Below are 18,835 nucleotides of genomic sequence, written 5' to 3' on the forward strand. Positions count from 1 at the left end.
AAGCCTTAGTGAATAAAGCTCCTTGAGAGAAAGAAAGAACAAAAGAAGAAGAAATAAAGAATAAAGCTAGGCACCAATAGTTTGAAACTTAAGGCATGTGTCTGTGGTGTTTTTGTGCAAGGATCTGCTTGAATGAGTAAGTTCTTTGGAGTGCTTCATTACTTGACAACATAGGTTAACTAACCAGGGATTGTCAACTAAAATTTCACAATCAAGAGCAACCTTGTCACAAAAACATTTAGCAACCAAAAGAGGTGCTGGACACCAAGGTCTAAAGAATGAATAACAAACCATGTGCATGTGGTGAATATGTGCTGAGGAGAAACTTGGGTGATTAAGTCCTTAGGGGTGTTTCAACACTTAGCACCTTGAACCAACTGGTTCGGGAGTGTTGACTGAAAGCCTACTTTAAAGAGTTGCCTCAAACACAGAACACTGAGCTGCAAATAAAGAATAAGTTTTCAGCAAAAGAAAAACAAAGAAATCAAATACCAAGGATTATTGAATAACAAGGATTCATAGCAGCACCTTAGCTAAAACTAAAAGGGACATTTCACACCTAGAAACAAATAAAAGTTAAGCTACAAACATATCCTGCATAAAACTCCATGAACCAAGTGTAAATTGCTTTCTGATAAGCACATACATCTCTCTGTTTGCATTTTTTTTTCTCGTGATTCACCGTGGCTTGTTTGGGGACAAACAAGATTTAGGTTTGGTGTTGTGATGCCAAGGCATCTTAGGCTAGTTTCACTAGCCTTTTTAATTTGTTTTTAGTAGGATTTATGCACTTTCTTGAGCAATAAGTAATTATTTTGATGGAAGTTTCATGCACACCTTGATTCTTTCAAACATGGTTAAATTGATGCATTTTCATGAGATTTATGCTATATTTACTTGTGGTTTAAGAATGATGCAAACTCTTGTAAATCTAGCAAAGCTTTGATGTATATGTATTGGATGATGATCGGTGAAGAGAAGTAAGGAAGAAGTATGGAAAGAAGATGAGGAAAGGCAAGAAAACAAGCAACAAAAAGGGCCATAGAGAGAAGAAAAAGAAGCAATGTTGGCCACCAACGTTGCTGGAAGGAACGTTGCCAAACCAATGGTGAGTCCAACGTCTGCGATAATTTTTCAAATCTGGAGTTGGGGTAATTTGCAGTGACGTGCATTTTCTTCCCAACCTCGTGCACGAACAGGCGACGCGTAAACGTGAAATGTCAAAATCGACCATTCACGCGTACGCGTGGGTGACTCGTACGCGTGACCAGGCGAACGTTGGTGCACCAACGTTGAGTCAAATGTTGCTGGTAATGCCCAAAAGTCATTTCCTTTAAGAGAACGTTTGACCCAATGTTTGCTCAAAAATGTTGATCACCAACGTTGAGACCAGAACTATACAATTGAGCACCATGCAGAATGCAAAACATTAGTTTGCCAATATCCTTCTTCAACATCATTGAAAGCCACTTCAATCTGCTTCAACAAGGGCCAAAAGCCCAATCCAAAGACTTGAAGACCAAATAAAGAAAGTGTATAAATAGCATAGAGTTTAAGTTGGCTAAGGGGGGTTAGACAGATTAGGATCTGGATCTAGAATTAGAACTCTGCAATCATTCCTTTCGCACTTTCTTTACTTTTTCTGCACTTTTCTTTCTTTTTTATTTGAATTGAGCAATGAACAACTAAATCCCTTTTCATTGGGTTAGGGAGCTCTATTGTAATTCAATGGATCAATAATAGTTTTCATTCTTCTCTTTCTGTCTTTTCTCTTGATTTTGCTACAAAGCTTTCAATCTTCATTCAATTGAACAAGTATTTCAACAGAGAAGTTGTTCATAATTGGATTTCCTCTGAACCTTGAGAGAAGAATGAGGAAATCATGCTAGAAATGCTTTCTCGCATCGGATTAGGTTGGTAGTTGGATGGATATAGTGACATGTAATCCTACCAATACTTTGATCTATGAAGGTGTGTGGTATAATCAGTGACCAAATTTCATCTCTTCCCATGAGCAATTAAATCAAGACTTTGGGAAATTGTTCAAGCTTAGAGAGATTGGTGAGCCAAGACATTGGGATCCAATCACTTAAGATTGCCAAGAAGATCAATGAATGTATTGATTGAGGAAGAGATGAAAATGATTTAATCCGGAGAATGCAATATCTCCTAAGCCCAATGAATTCCCTACTTCTAATCTTTTCATTCTCTTTAATTTCCTACTATTCACATTTATGCTGAATCATCCCCAATCCCATTTAATTTCTTGCAATTTAAGTTTCTATAGTTAATTTCCTTGCAATTCTACTTTCGACAATTTAATTTCTGCCATTTACATTCTGTTGTTTACATTTCTTACCATTTAAGTTTCTCGCCAATTTAAATTCTGCAATACTCAATTTAATTCTATTTAGTTCAACTAGAACACTCCTTCAATTAAAGTTGCTCAATCTATCAATCCCTGTGGGATTTGACCTCACTCTACAGTGAGTTTTTATTTGACAATAATCCGGTGCACTTGTTGGAAGGAAATTTGTTGAGTGGCAAGTTTTCTGCGAATCAAGTTTATGGCGCCATTGCCGGGGATTGGTTTTGTATTGACAATTACTAAATTGAAGGATAACTAGATTGAGCACTTTTCTTTTCGTTTGATTAATTCAATTTTACTTTCAGTTGTTCATTTTTGTTCTCTGCAATTTTTTTTTCTCTTTAACGTCTTCATTCTCTTTACTTTCCAGCAAGCTAACCTACTAACTATTTGATAAATTGCTCTAACCAAGCTAACTATACTCTATTTTAGTAGACTCTACACTTGCTGTTTATTGTACTTGCTCATTGTATGACAGGTAGGAGAAAGGTAACCTCAACCTCATTTGATAGTGAACTGGAAAGAACCTTCCTGAGATTAAGGAGGGAAGCAAGAGGAAAAAGAGTTGTTGGTGCAGAAGAAGAGGAGGAATACTTTGATATAACAATGGAGGATGATATGGAAAACCATCATGAAGGAGAGGTGAAAAATCATGTCAGAAGAGGTGGAGCTAACCCTACTGGACAAGAGAGGAGAGTTCTGGGATCATACATCAATCCAAATCTAGGAAATTGTTGCAGCAACTTTCAAAAGCCAACCATCCATGCTAATAATTTCGAATTGAAACCTCAGCTCATAACTGTTGTCCAGAACAACTGTTCTTTTGGAGGAAGTACAAAAGAGGATCCTAATGAGCATCTCACTAAATTCTAAAGGATATGTGACACAGTTAAATCTAATGGTGTTCATCCTGACACCTATGGATTGCTACTGTTTCCATTTTCTTTGAGGGACAAAGCATCAAAATGGCTAAAGTCATTTCCCAAGGAAAGCTTGACCACCTGGAAAGATGTAATGAACAGATTCTTAACAAGGTTCTATCCTCCACAAAAGGTAAATAGGCTGAGAACTGAGGTGCAAACTTTCAGACAACAGGATGGTGAGACTCTATATGAAGCCCGAGAGAGATTCAAGGATTTGACATGGAAATGGCTCCCTGACATGTTTAATGAGTGGGTGCAAATCCATATCTTCTATGAAGGGCTGAGTCATGAATCAAAGAAGGCCGTAGACCACTCATCTGGAGGTTCCCTCAATAAGAAGAAGACCATTGAAGAAGCCATTGATGTTATAGAGACAGTGGCTGACAATTAGTATTTTTATGCCTCAGATAGGAGCAACAACAGGGGAGTCTAGGAATTAAATCATATGGATGCAATCTTGGCCCAGAACAAGATGATCACCAAGCAATTAGCTGACTTGACCAAGCAAATAGAGAAGAATCAGGCTGCAGCTATCCACACTCAACCATCTCCCCAAGAAGAGTTGGAGACAGAAGAAGGAGTTAACTTGGCGGAAGCTAATTACCTTGGAAATTCATCTAGGCAAGCTAATGATCCATACTCTAAAACCTATAACTCTGGTTGGAGGAACCACCCAAACTTTGGGAGGGGGAACCAACAAAGCCAAAGTCAAGAACACAGACCTCACAATCCAAACTCCAGCCAAAAACCATACCAGACTACACAAAATACTTATTCACAGCCACCATACCAAGGCCACAACAACCACTCTCAACACCCTAATTCCACCTGACCATCACCACATGATGAGGACAGAATGGCTAAACTAGAAGCTATGCTTGCAAACCTTAACAAAGAGTGTGAAGACATGAAAAAATTCTAGGAAAAAGTGAGAAGTAGTATGAAAAGCAGAGGGGAGGTTCTTAAGAATCTCAAATCTCAGGTAGAACATCTTTCACAACAGACTCCAAAGTCCACTGATAGTTTCCCAAGTGATACAGAGACAAATCCAAGAGGGGAAATAAAGAAGGTAAGGTGGGAAGAATGCAAGTCAATCAATCTAAGCAGTAAAGAATGTCTGAAGGAAGAATGCTCCAGACACTCAGAGCATGATGAAGGAGAGTCAAGGAAGAATGTAAAGGAGATAGAAGAAATGACTAGCCTTGAACAGAGGAAAGAACAAAAAGAGAAAGAATCCCTAAAGCCTTTGGTGCCACAAGCACCATTTCCACATAGACTCAAGGGAAGTGAGAAAGATAGGTCATATTCAAGATTCCTACACATGTTTGCATCACTCAGTGTCAAGATCCCCTTCATCAAAATTCTCCAACAGATGCCAACATACATCAAGTGCATAAAAGAACTGTTGACCAAGAAAGGAACCTTAAAAGGGGGACAAATAGTAACAATGAACAAGGAATGTAGTTTCCTCATCAAGAAAGACATACTCATGAAGAAAAAAGATCCAGGGAGCTTTCATATTCCATGTGCCATAAGAGAGACAAAAATTGACAGAGGATTCTGCGACTTAGGGGCTAGCATAAATGTGATGCCTCTATCCCTTATGAAGAAGTTACAAATCAATGAGCTGAGATCCACGGATGTAATCATCCAATTGGCTAATAAAACTCATCCCACTGATTTTGTTGTTTTGGACATGGAGGAAAATTACCTCCATCTCATTATTCTGGGGAGACTATTTCTAGCTACTGGTCTAGCTCTTATTGATGTAGAACAAGGAGAGTTGATACTAAGAATACATGATGAGCAGCTCACATTCCAGGCCTTCAAGCTCGTGCATGAATCTGAGCAAGAGAGCAAGGAATTAAAGGAAGAGTGATGGGAGCTCGGGGTTGCGTCGGTAAAGATTTTCTCAATAAAGTCGCATTGCAAGTATAGCTCTACCAACAACATTCATCGAGTATCAAATTTAGAAAGGGATTTGGTTGTCACAAGTTCAACCCCAATAGAAATAACCGAAGTATTCAAACCTCGGGTCATCTCACAAGGAATGGGCAAACATGTGCTTCAACATTGGTTAGAAATCCGGGGTTGTGAGTCATGAGCAAAAATTTAAACTGGGAATCTTAACAAGTAAGTAATCTTAAATTGCAAGAAACTAATTTAAATAACTGAACAAGATATGAGCAATTCCAAACTAACAAAGTAACATTTATTATGGTTCTATTCTAAGCTAAACAAGTAACTATAACTAAGACAAGTAATAAAAAATTTGGGTTTTCAAATATGAATGATAAAAGCAACTCTTGGCTAGGCATGGGAATTGGGGTCCTTATCCTTGTCTAATAACCATATATTGACAATTATGAGGAACCAAACTCATTAAGTCTACTTCTATACTTGAAGTACGTCAAATGGTTTGGTCAACATCAACCCATAAGTTCTAACCTCACTAGTAATTGACTTAATAGAAGGTTAGCGTCAATGGCTATCAAATTGACCATTAAGGGCTCTCAAATCATCAAATCCATTAGACCCAATGACTCAAGTTTACCCAATTTCCCTTAGCATAGGCCAAGAGTAAAGAGAACTACTCCATAATCAAACACATGGTGAGCATTAACAAAAGACATGTTCAAATTGCAATTAAATTGAAATAAACAAGTACCCACTAACAAGTATCAACACAATTAATCATAGAAATCATCAATGTAACATCAACAAATCAAGATTCACAACATTTATGAAATAGGTATAAAATGACAATTGACAAGAATTCACAAAACTAACACAAGATCGAAGCAAAATTATACTAAGGAATTCAAATTGAACAATTAAAACTAGTAATTAACAAGATCCAATCCAAAATTCAACAAGGGAAGATCAAATTGAAAATAGATCTAGAGAGGAACAAGGGTTTCTCTCTCTAGAAGAACAAAGAACCAAAAACTAGCTAAAAAATTGTGTCTAGTGTAAAAATGATTGATCCCCCCTTTTCCCCTAGCATCCTTGGGTCTTTTCCATGCAGAAACAGCTTGAATTTGGGCCTGATGAGCCTCAGAAATTGCCAGGCACAATTTCCCTTAATGAGGTCACGTGCAGCTTTCCGCACGTGCCCGCCATGCGTGCATGCGCGCCGATTGCTTTTGTGACCCACGCGTGCACCCAGGTGCGCGTGTAAGTCGATGGGAATTCCCTGATCTGTGCGGATGCGTCCATCCTTACGCGCCACTTCCAGCTATCCTCATCCACGCGTGTGCGTGGAGTGTGCGTGCGCGCGAATGCTGAATTTCCCAAAATCCAAATCTTCGTGTTCCTTCCACTTGTGCATGCTTTCTTTCTTTCTTCTAGGCGATTCCTATCCTATAATTTATGAAATCACTCAACAAATACATCACGGCATCGAATGGCAATAAAAGAGGATCAAAATATGGCAATTTTAAGGCGAAATAAGCATGTTTTTCATCATAGAGCAATATTAGGAAGTGAACACAAAACCATGCATTTCTTGTGAATATATATGGGAAATATTGACAAAACCTCCCAAATTCTACACAAAATTGGAGTTTATCAAATCTCCCCACACTTAAACCAAGCATGTCCTCATGCTTAGAATAAGAAGACCAAAGATCATGGTGAAAAAGGGTTTATGAGATGCAAACTACCTAAGTGAATGCATGCAACTAATGTAAATTATCTATCTACTTGGTCAAGGGCAAATCTATCCTCCAAGAACACATGTGAGCATATAGGGTGTAAATGATATGTAGTTCATGAATCCTACCAAATTGAACATCACTAAGGAGTGCATATAACTTGCTAGATGAACGCTTGTGAAAGCCGGGAACAAAGAATTGAGCATCGAACCCTCACCGGAAGTGTATCCGCTCTATTCGCTCAAGTGTATAGGGTTTGTCACTCAATCCTCTCCTAATCATGCTTTCCAAGATTTGTCTTTCATCTAACAATCAACAATTACTTAATGCATGCTTACAAGTATCATGAGGTCTTATTCATGGGTTGTAATGGGGCTAGGGTGAAGAGAAGGATGTATATGGTCAAGTCAGCTTAAAATTTAAGTCCTTGATTAACCTAGGATCCCACTAGACACATAGAACAACCTATACAACTTTAATGCATTACCTAGCTACCCTTGAGTTTCACTTTTTGCATACTCATGCATTCTTTTCAATTCACATCCCATATGTATTGTTTTTATTACTTTTTCTTGGGGTTTCTTTGTCCCCCTTTTATTGCTTTGTTTGTTTGTTTTTTTTTTTGAGGCCCTTTTTCTTGGGGCTTTATGTACAAAAAGTTTCAATACATATGGTTCAATCTTTCAATACATGAGTGTGTTCTCAAGTCCTAGAATTTTCAATTACAACTACAATTACACACCTCTATATCTACCTAAATGTCTAAAGTATACCCTCCCAATGGAATGATACACACTTCCACTTACCTAAGCTAATCAAGGATCCAAATTTAGGGACATTCATTGTTTTTCGCTTAGGGTTGTTGATGTGCTCTTTTTAAGAACAAAAAAGGGTTTATCATAGGCTCAAAATTGGTTAGCAATGGTTGATAAAAGGGTTAACCCCATTTGGTAGAAGTGACTATTAAAATGATGGCCTCAATCATGTAAATGCATTCATACATAAAGTAATGGACATATAGAATCAGACAAAACAAGGATCACAATCATAGAGAGAGAAATATCCACACAAGAATGGAAATTAATGGTTAGAAGATGTAACTATGCAATAGGCTCAAAACTTACATGCTTGTGTTCTTAGCTCAATCACTATGGTCCAAAATACATTCTTAAAGCAAGTTCATTGCAAAAAAAATTTTTCTTTTTTTTTTTTTTCAAAATTTGGTAGGGTACCCCAGAACACAGTTTTTTGGGGAAGAAGTTATTATTTTGACCAAGCAACTCTATAGAAACTAACTATCATGCAAGGAGTATTTACAAGCACGATTAACTACACATGCAATGTACTAACTATGTACTAACTACTAAGCAAAAGATGAATCCATGGGTATTGAAAGGAAGAGATTGTTACCCATGGAGATCGGTCGAACAACCTCCCCATACTTAGAAATTAGCACGGTCCTTCGTGCTACGAACAATGTGCAAAGGGCGGTCTGGACCAGAACCGTCACTATCCTCTCCTTCAGAGCTCCCATCACTTGGGTTTGAGGTGGAATTGAAGATTTCGGGTTCCTCCATGCTAGGGGTAACACAACGCAGAAGCTTCTTGATGTAAGTATATCGACGTTGATTGCGCCGCTCATATCTATCAACCTTCCGGTATAGATCTTCTATCCTTTGATGTGTGGATCTTTGTCGTGGTGGTGATGATGAGGTGTAAGGAATAGTAGATGGAAGGGCTATGTCAAGGCTTGGGTTGTTCATGGGAAGATGTAAGTATTTTCCGCTTGGGACCACATCGTCCTTAGCCGAAACTATAATCTTCCTATCCTTGGCTTCCCATGGAACACCCACAGCAGCAACTAAGTCAGATACCAATGCTGGAAATGGTAAATTACCCCGGGCGTGGACTTGACTCATCGCTTGCTTGACAAGAAGCGGAATATTCACTGGCCTCTCCGTAAGAACACACCAAACAAGCAAGGCGAGGTCCGTCGTGAAGGACGACTTGTGTGTGCTAGGTAGCACATAGTGAGATAGGATCTGGGCCCAAGCTCTAGCTTCCACAGTGAGAAAACGAGCGTCAATGCACTTGGGCCTCATCCGAAGTCGACCATGGATCCAAAATGCCTCTGGTTCAGCAATGACTCGGAGGATCGAGTTCCAATCAAATCCAAACTTTTTTCGCTGACATTGGACTTCTTGGTAGCCATCCATGTCACTTGGTACGGGTAGGACATTAAGCACTTGCTGAATAGCCTCTTCTGAATCTGGGACTTGCTTCCAGCGCATGTATACCGATTGAAGAGAGGAAAGATGGTAGTTAGTGTAGAATTCTCCCACCCAAGAAAGGTTGATCTCTCTTGGTTTTCTCAAAAGAAACTCCCATCCTCGCCGTTCAATGCGGGGTAGAATATAAGGAGCAACCTTGTCCGGCGAAGCGAGTAGATGCTCAGGATGATAGTTTCTCACAGCTATGGAGGGGAACATAAGTTCACAGAAGCGGTTGGGGAACCTTGAAGAAGCTTTTGCCGGTTTGCTCTTTTCATTCTCATCAATAGGAGCGGGTGTCTTTGCCTTTTTAGATAGATGTTTGGCTCCTAATGAAGAGTGCGCCTTAGGGTTTGGCCTTTGGGGTGCCCTTTTAACAAAAATATGCAAGTGAAGGATAGTGCCCTAAAGAAATCTTTCAACAAAGTAATCATAGAGACATGGTTCACAACACTTGGCATGGGATGCAAGAGGAAGTAAAGCATGCAATGGCATCAGAAGAGTAATCTCAAGCATCCATAAGAAAGAGCAAGTCATGTTCAATGAGTATCTAATTAGCAAGCAAAGTAGACTCAATGCGTATAGAAGACAACAAATGAATGAGGAGAAGCACCAAATTCAAAGTACATTATTAAAATAAACCAAAATGGCATTCATGCATTTCCTCGAACACTTGGTGTGCAATTATCAAGCAAAGAGCAATTATGAGATACTCAACCAATTTGAAGCCCAAATTAAATATCAATCATCACATAAGCATCACATATTAGCAAAGATAAGAAAAAATGACAAAAGATTTATTAAAGCAATTTAAGCTCAAATTCAACATCCATGGAAAAATAGGGAAAAGGAAAAGTAAGCAAACAAAAAGTAAGTAATATAACCATGCAACTAAAAGAGAAACTAAGTAAATCAAGAAGACTAATCTAACTAGAAGGTAATAGATGAGATATGGAGGAAGTAGAACCTTGAGAAGTGTAAAAGAACAAGGTTGAATTTTATTTTGTGAAGATGAGAAAGAAATAGGAGAGATGTAGCGCCACCAGAAGAGGCGGTTGTCGCCGGTGAGTGGCCGGAGACGGTGGTGGATTGTGGAAGAATAAGAAGAGAAGGGATGTTATGGAGAAAGAAGAAGAAAGAAATAAGAAAAGAGAGGAGGTGAGAAAGATAGGGCGCGCAGCTTTAAAACTGGTTCGCGCAATCGGTGCGCACACGCACAGTGCGCTGGCGCGTCGGTAAGGGGTTGGCAAGGGATGCGTACGCATGCATGGCACGCACGCGCGAGGTCAGTTGTGCCCCTGGCACAGGAGTGGCACAAAGTTGGCATAAGTCTCTGGGTTTTATACCAGAGTTGGCATGTAGCGCAGGCGTGCAGACACGCACCCTGCGCAGGCGCAGGCTTGAATGGATTGGCGACCGGCACGGACGCGCGCAGTGTGCGGACGAGTCGGTTTGGGCACAAGTGTGGCACAAGTGTGCGGACGCGCGCAGTGTGCGGACGCGTATAGTTTTTTTACCAGGGAGTCCACATAGCGCCATCGGCGCACGCGCGCACAGTGCGCTTGTGTGTCGATGGGCGATTGGCAGAGGGGCGCGTAGGCGGCAAGCACGCGGACGCGTGGGTGTCTGGCACGAGATGGGCATGAAGTGGACATGACTCTCGCGTTTTTGGCCCAAGAGTTAGAAGTGCACCACCAGCGCGCGCGCACAGTGCGCTGGCGCGTCGGTGCCCATTTTACCTTTTTTCTTCTTTTTTCTTTTTTTTTCAACAATACAAGACCTATTCTAACACATTCTTGGTAGGTGCTTAAGCAAGTAGTCAAAGAGAACACTTCACAATTTCATGCATTATCCAAAACATGGCATTCTCTCTACTTCAACAATTTATCCATTCCAAAATGATGAAAACTATATAAACATCCTAGTTATCCAACAAAATTAACAAAGTTAGCATTCCTATGCAATCAATAATAATCAAGAAATCATATAAAATACAAGAATTTAAGGCTACAAACAAGATGGTATACACAAGAAAGATCTTACCACGGTGGGGTGCTTCCCACCAAGCACTTTTCTTTAACGTCCTTAAGTTGGACGGTCCTTTGCTTAATCTTCCTCTCTCCTTGGTGCATCCTCCAATAGGAACACCTCTAGCTCTTTTGGGAGCTTATAGCCATGATACTTCTTCACTCTATGTCCATTCACCTTGAAAGTTGCTTCACTTTAAGGATCAAACAACTCCACTACTCCATAGGGCTTTATCTCCTTCACCTTGAAAGGTCCTTCTCATCCAGAGCGGAGCTTGCCAGGCATGAATCGAAGCCTTGAGTTGTAGAGGAAGACCTCATCACCTTCTTGAATGTCCTTCTTCCGGATGTGATGATCATAAAATGCCTTAGTCTTTTCCTTGTAGATCTGGGAATTCTCATATTACTCGTTCCTCAAACACTCAAGTTCCTCTAGTTGTAATTTCCTGGCTTCACCCGCCTTTGTCAAATCCATGTTGCACCACTTTACCGCCCAATAGGCTCAATGCTCAATTTCCACCGAAAGGTGGCATGCCTTACCATAGACGATCCGGAAGGGACTCATCCCTAACGGAGCTTTGTAGGCTGTTCTATACGTCCATAGTGCATCTCCTAACCGGAGGCTCCAATCCTTTCTTGGTGGATTGACCACTTTCTCAAAAAATCACTTATTCTCCCGGTTGGACACTTTCGCTTGTCCATTGGTTTGCGGATGATAAGCAGTAGCAACCTTATGCGACACTCCATAGTGCTTGAGCAATGCCTCTACCTTCCTATTACAAAAGTGGGATCCTTGGTCGCTCATGATTGCTCGTGGCGACCCATAACGACATACAATGTTATTCCTAATAAAAGAAACAACGGTATTGGCGTCGTCAAGGCGGGTAGGTATAGCCTTGATGAGAGAACTTTTGCGTGGTCTAGAAATTTGCGGATAAATCCTCGTTGCAAGTATAGTTTCTAAACCTTCAAAAGTCCTTTCATACAAACGTTTTTGGTTGTCACAAGTAACAAACCCCTTTTAAAATTGATAACCGAGTATTTAAACCTCGGGTTGTCTTCTCAAGGAATTGCAGGGAGGTATGTTCTTATTATTGGTTATGAGCTTGTAAATTGGGATTTTGGAAGTAAGGTGGGAATATGTTATATGACAAGTAAAATAAAATAATACTAATAAAATCTCTTGGCAAGATATGAAGAACTGGAAGTCCTATCCTTATCAATTGTGATGAGAATTGGATTTTAATCCCACTTTGTTAACCTTTACCAAACAAAGGAAAGTTAAGTGGACTGATTAGCTTGATTCTCAAGTCCTAGTCAACTCTTGTGGAGAGACTAGCCTTAGAGCAATCCTAGTGCAATCAGAATCTGCCAATTTCAACCACTGTTTTATTTAACAGCTCAAGTGTTACCAATTACTTGACCCAAGCTAACAAAGGGGAAAATATCTAAATTATTTAAAGAAAGCAAACATAATTCTGAAATACCTCAATTATATTAAATAAAATATTCAAATCATAACATGGAAAAGTTCATAAATTTAATTGGAAAAATAAATAAAAAGGAACGTTGAACCTGGATCGAGAGTCACTCTTAAAAACTAAGAGAAGTCCTAAATCCTAAGAGAGAGAGAGGAGAGAACCTCTCTCTCTAAAACTACATCTACTCCTAAAATTGTGAATATGAAGGCCTCCCTATGAATGGATGCATTCTCCCACTTTATAGCCTTTAATCTATGTTTTCTGGGCCACAAACTGGGTTAAAAACAGTCTAAAAATCGCCCCCAGCGTATTCTGGTACGTTCAGGTCGCGGGCAAGTGACGCGGAGGCGTCGCCCACGCGACCGCGCGGACTGAAGTTCGCAGATGCAACGCGTCTGCGTGGGTCACGCGTTCGCGTCACCTAGCGTCAAGGCAACTATAGCATATTATATATCAAATCGAAGTCCCAGACGTTAGCTTTCCAACACAATTGAAACCGCATCATTTGGACCTCTGTAGCTAAAGTTATAGCCGTTTGAGTGCGAAGAGGTCAGGCTGGACAGCTTAGCAGTTTCTCCAACTTCTTGTATTCCTTCCACTTTTGCATGCTTCCTTTCCATCCTATGAGCCATTCCTGCCTTGTAATCTCTGAAAAAACTTAACACACATATCAAGGCATCTAATGGTAATAAGAGAGGATTAATATTAGCAATTATAAGTCCAAAGAAACATGTTTTCAATCAAAGCACATAATTAGGAAGGCAATATAAAAGCATGCAAATAGTATGAATAAGTAGGTGAAGAGTAGATAAAAATCACTTAATTAAGCACAAGATAAACCATAAATTAGTGGTTTATCAACCTCCCCACACTTAAACATTAGCATGTCCTCATGCTAAGCTCAAGTAAAGCTATAAAGATGAAGAGGAATGGTAGATTAATATGAAATGCAACCTATCTATATGAATGCAACTACATGCAAAATGTTTCTACCTACTTAGTTAAGAGTAAACAAACCTTTCAAGAAGAAATATGAACTGGATTTCACTAATTCAAATCATGAAAATGAAGTACAAATAGACTTGCAAGAAGAAAATAGCTTATGAAAGTAGGAAACAAGGAATTGAGCATCGAACCCTCACTGGTAGTGTAAACACTCTAATCACTCAGGTGTTTAAGGTTCGATCTCTCAATTCAGTACTAACCTTGCTTTCTAAGACTTGCTCTTCATCTAACAATCAACATAAATTTAATACACAAATACACATATCAAGAGGTCTTTTAAGGGTTGTAATGGGGTTAGGGTCAAGGTAGAATTGTATTTGGTCAGGTGGACTAAAATCTGAATCCTTAATTAACTTAAACTTTCCACCTAACTTGAGACAATCCATGTAATTACAATGAAAAATCTAACTAACCATTAACCATGTTTTTCACATATTCATGCATTCTAATTTCAAGTACAGTACATATGCATTGCTTTCACTACTTACTTTGGGGCATTTTGTCCCCCTTCATTTGCTCTTTTTCTCTTTTTCTTCTTTTTTTTCTGTTTCTTTTTTCTGTTTCTTTTTTTCTTTTGTTTTCTTTGTCTTTCTCAATGCATATGATTAAATTATTGAATGCATGAACATGTCCTAAACATTTCTTTCATATTTTCATAAAGATATATAATACCCAATTCTTAAACCAATTGGTTCCAAACCCAATTTTCCCACACTTAAATCATAAGCACTCTCACTAGTCTAAGCTAACCAAGGATTCAATTTAAGGACATTATTGTTTTTCGCTTAGAGTTAATGATGTGCTAAATAAAAAGAACAAAGGGGTAAAATAGGCTCAAAATTGGTTTGCAAGGGATAATGAAAGGTAAGGCCATATGGGTATGTAAGCTCAGTGAAACAAATTAAAGGCCTCAATCACGTAAGTGTATGCATACATCTAATTATGGAAATATAGAATTAAGCAAGACAAAGATCACAATTTTAGAGAGAAAAACACACATCAAAAATAAAATATTGGTTGAAAAATGCAACCAATTCAAATAGGCTCAAAATGTCACAGGTTTTGTGTGTTCGAGCTCTAAACCATGTTCCAGTATAATATCTCTTCAAACAAGTGTAACATTAAATTTTATTTAAATTAGTGAAATACTCTTAAAAGGTTTCTTGAAAAAAAAAATATTACTTCAACCAAGTGGTAAGGTATTCATAAAATCAAACAAACAAATGTGCAATCAAACATGCAAATGCAACAACTAATAAGGAAAATAAAACATTGGTGTTTGAGAAGGAAATACTAACCCATGGAGATCGGTATCGACCTCCCCACACTTAAAGATTGCACCGTCCTCGGTGCATTCTAAGATGTACAAGTGGACGGGTCTCTGCAACTGATGCTTTTCTCCAAGGATTGTGCTAATGGACTTGTTTGTCTCCCCATGTAAACATCTTCCGGTTCTCTTCCTGGTGGCCATCCTGAAAGAAAAAGGGAAGGAAAGTAACCCAAAGCAAAGATAGAAAACAAATAAAACATGGGTTGGTTAATGCCAAAAATGAGGGTCTCAATTACATGGTAGCTACAACATGCAAATGAGAAAACAGTAGAAGTACATGGCAAATTAAGAATGCAAAAAGTTGCAAAAATAGGGAAGAGAGTGTGGGTAAGGAGAGAGAATATAAATTCATGTCAATGTAAAAGTAATACAGGTATAAAAGATTGGCATTGATATAAATAATATTACCTATCCAAAATAAAACAAGTCATTAAGCACCAAGAAAATACCAGAAAAGATGTAACAGTTGAATAAGAACATTTGAACACCAATGGTAAAATAATAAATTTAGAAAAATAAAATATGCAATGAATGAAAGTATGAAAATAAATAAAATAAAAGTTAAGAAGAATGAGAAGGGAAAGAAATAAAGTAAGAAAAGATAAGAAAAATAAGGATTAGAGAAGAAAAGATAAGAAAATTAGCTGATTTGGATATTCTGTGCGCCGCTTGTGACGCGGACGCGTGAGTGACGCGATCGCGTGGTGCGTGATAAAGTCAGGTGACGCGGACGCATAGGACACGCGATCGCGTGACCTGTTTTGTGCGATTGGCGCGAGTGCAGCCTCGCGGTCGCGCAACTCTCTGTTCGAAACTCTTTTGCCAAAAATCTGGGTGACGCGATCGCTTGGTTGACACGATCGCGTGAGTGGCCATCATGGGGATATGACGCAGACGCGTGGGGCACGCGTTCGCGTGATGAGGTTTGGGCTTCCAGCACGATTCCAGCCCAACTCCAGCTCAACTTTCGGCCATGCACCCGGTTGACGTCAATTTTCAGGTCACGCGGCTGCGTGGGTGACGCGGTCGCGTGAGAGGCCATTATTCCCAGGTGACGCGGACGCGTGGGACATGCGTTCGCATGGGTAGAATTGTGCCATTGGCATGCCTCCAGCCACGCTCCAGTGTGACTCTCTGTTCGTTTTTATTTTTCTCCCCTCTCCTTGCGACGCAGACGCGTCGCTGATGCAGTCGCGTCGCGTGGCATTTTTTTTTTAATCTGAAAAATGAAGAATGTAGTGTTAATATGAATGTGATGCAAAACTCCAGGTTCAATAAAGTAAAATTAAAAGAAAATAAAAAATGAAAGCAATTAACAAGAATTAAATTGAAAAAGAAGCGACCATACCATGGTGGGTTGTCTCCCACCTAGCACTTTTAGTTAAAGTCCTTAAGTTGGACATTTGGTGAGCTCCCTGTTATGGTGGCTTTTGTTTGAACTCATCCAGGAATCTCCACCAATGTTTGTGATTCCAGTAACCTCCGGGGTCCCAAACTAGGTGCAGAAAGCCTTCAAGTAAGTTAAAGCAAGTGACTAGGCCCCAAGAGTGGTGATTGATAGAATAGATTCCGGGGTCCCAGACCTTGCCTTTGCACCCGTCTTTTGGTTGAGCAATATTGTTCCCTCCGGGTGGCAAGCAGTCTGAATTCTCACGTAAGCGGCCAAACAAATTCCTAGACCCATTCAGTTGAGCTTTACACCAACCTTTGCATTTAAACTTTGAGCATACAACCATGTGGAACCTTGCTTGACAATTCTTATCACTGGCCATCTTCCTCTTACTCTTAATGTCACAAAGAGCTCTAAGTTGACCATCCGTCTCCAGTAGCCCATATTCAAGTGGGATTAGAAAGCTATGGGATATGAATTTTACCCACTTGAATGTTGTGAAGGATGATGGAAACTTAGGGGGAGGAGTTTCCAACAACTTTGGCAAGGTAATTTCAAGCTCCACTCCCTTGTACTCTTCTTTGACATCTTCTACCTCTTGATCAACCTCTACAAAATCTTCAACCATGATCTGCCTTGGAGGTTGTACGCTCTTCTCAACATCAACATCAAACATCATGGAAGGAGGCTCTGTGACTGGACTTTCCAATGTCAAGTGCTTTCTCCATGGAGGTTTGGGGTAGATAGGAGGGTTCATTTGGTTCATAAGGTGGTTGGTATGGTGGATGAGGGTTAGGGTCATATGGAGGTGAATGGTTGAAAAGGGCTTGTGAGTATGGTGGTCCCAAGTTGTGTTGAGGAGGTTCATAGGCATATGATGGTGGTTGTTGATAGTCCATTGGAGGTGGTTGTTGCCATGAGGGTTGATTAAATCCTTGTGGCTCCTCCCATCTTTGATTGTTCCAACCTTGATGCCTGTTCTCATTGTAATTTCTTCTTCCTGCAACATAATTGTAACCAGACTCATAGCCAAAGGGGTGAGAGTTCATAGTAGCAATTAAAAATGAAAATAAAAATAAATTTAAATTAAAAGGTTATTTAAATTTTGAATTTGAAAATTAAATTTTGAAATTTGAAATTTTGAAATTTTTGAATTTTGAATTTTTTAAATTTGAAATTTTGAAAATTTTGAAATTTGAATTTTGAAAATTTTGAAATTTGAATTTTGAAAATTTTTAAATTTGAATTTTTAAATTCCTTGTTCCCGGCAACGACGCCATTTTGATGAGAGAACTTTTGCGTGGTCTAGAAATTGGCGGATAAATCATCGTTGCAAGTATAGTTTCTAAACCTTCAAAAGTCCTTTCTTACAAACATTTTTGGTTGTCACAAGTAACAAACCCCTTTTAAAATTGATAACCGAGTATTTAAACCTCGGGTCGTCTTCTCAAGGAATTGCAGGGAGGTATGTTCTTATTATTAGTTATGAGTTTGTAAATTGGGGTTTTGGAAGTAAGGTGGGAATATGTTATATGACAAGTAAAATAAAATAATACTAATAAAATCTCTTGGCAAGATATGAAGAACTGGAAGTCCTATCCTTATCAATTGTGATGAGAATTGGATTTTAATCCCACTTTGTTAACCTTTACCAAACAAAGGAAAGTTAAGTGGACTGATTAGCTTGATTCTCAAGTCCTAGTAAACTCTTGTGGAGAGACTAGCCTTAGAGCAATCCTAGTGCAATCAGAATCTGCCAATTTCAACCACTGTTTTATTTGACAACTCAAGTGTTACCAATTACTTGACCCAAGCCAAAAAGGGGGAAAATATCTAAATTATTTAAAGAAAGCAAACATAATTCTGAAATACCTCAATTATATTAAATAAAATATTCAAATCATAACATGGAAAAGTTCATAAATTTAATTGGAAAAATAAATAAAAAGGAACGTTGAACCTGGATCGATAGTCACTCTTAAAAACTAAGAGAAGTCCTACATCCTAAGACTATATCTACTCCTAAAATTTTGAATATGAAGGCCTCCCTATGAATGGATGCATTCTCCCACTTTATAGCCTTTAATCTGTGTTTTCTGGGCCGCAAACTGGGTCAAAAACAGCCCAGAAATCGCCCCCAGTGTATTCTGGTACGTTCATGTCGCGGGCAAGTGACACGGAGGCGTCGCCCACGCGGCCGCGCGGACTGAAGTTCGCAGATGCGATGTGTCCGCGTGGGTCACGAGTTCGCGTCACCTAGCATCAGGGCAACTATAGAATATTATATATCAAATCGAAGCCCCGGACGTCAGCTTTCCAACACAACTAGAACCGCGTCGTTTGGACTTCTGTAGCTAAAGTTATAGCCGTTTGAGTGCGAAGAGG

At 39.3% G+C, this 18,835-nt stretch overlaps 1 protein-coding gene across 1 annotated transcript; it reads left to right on the forward strand.

The window, feature by feature from the left end:
• Positions 4,232–5,170, forward strand: LOC107615578. Its single transcript, XM_016317630.1, has one exon. It carries the CDS (start codon positions 4,232–4,234, stop codon positions 5,168–5,170), a length of 939 nt encoding a protein of 312 aa, XP_016173116.1.

The sequence above is a fragment of the Arachis ipaensis genome, chromosome B09, assembly GCF_000816755.2.
Source record: "Arachis ipaensis cultivar K30076 chromosome B09, Araip1.1, whole genome shotgun sequence".
Lineage (NCBI taxonomy): Eukaryota > Viridiplantae > Streptophyta > Magnoliopsida > Fabales > Fabaceae > Arachis > Arachis ipaensis.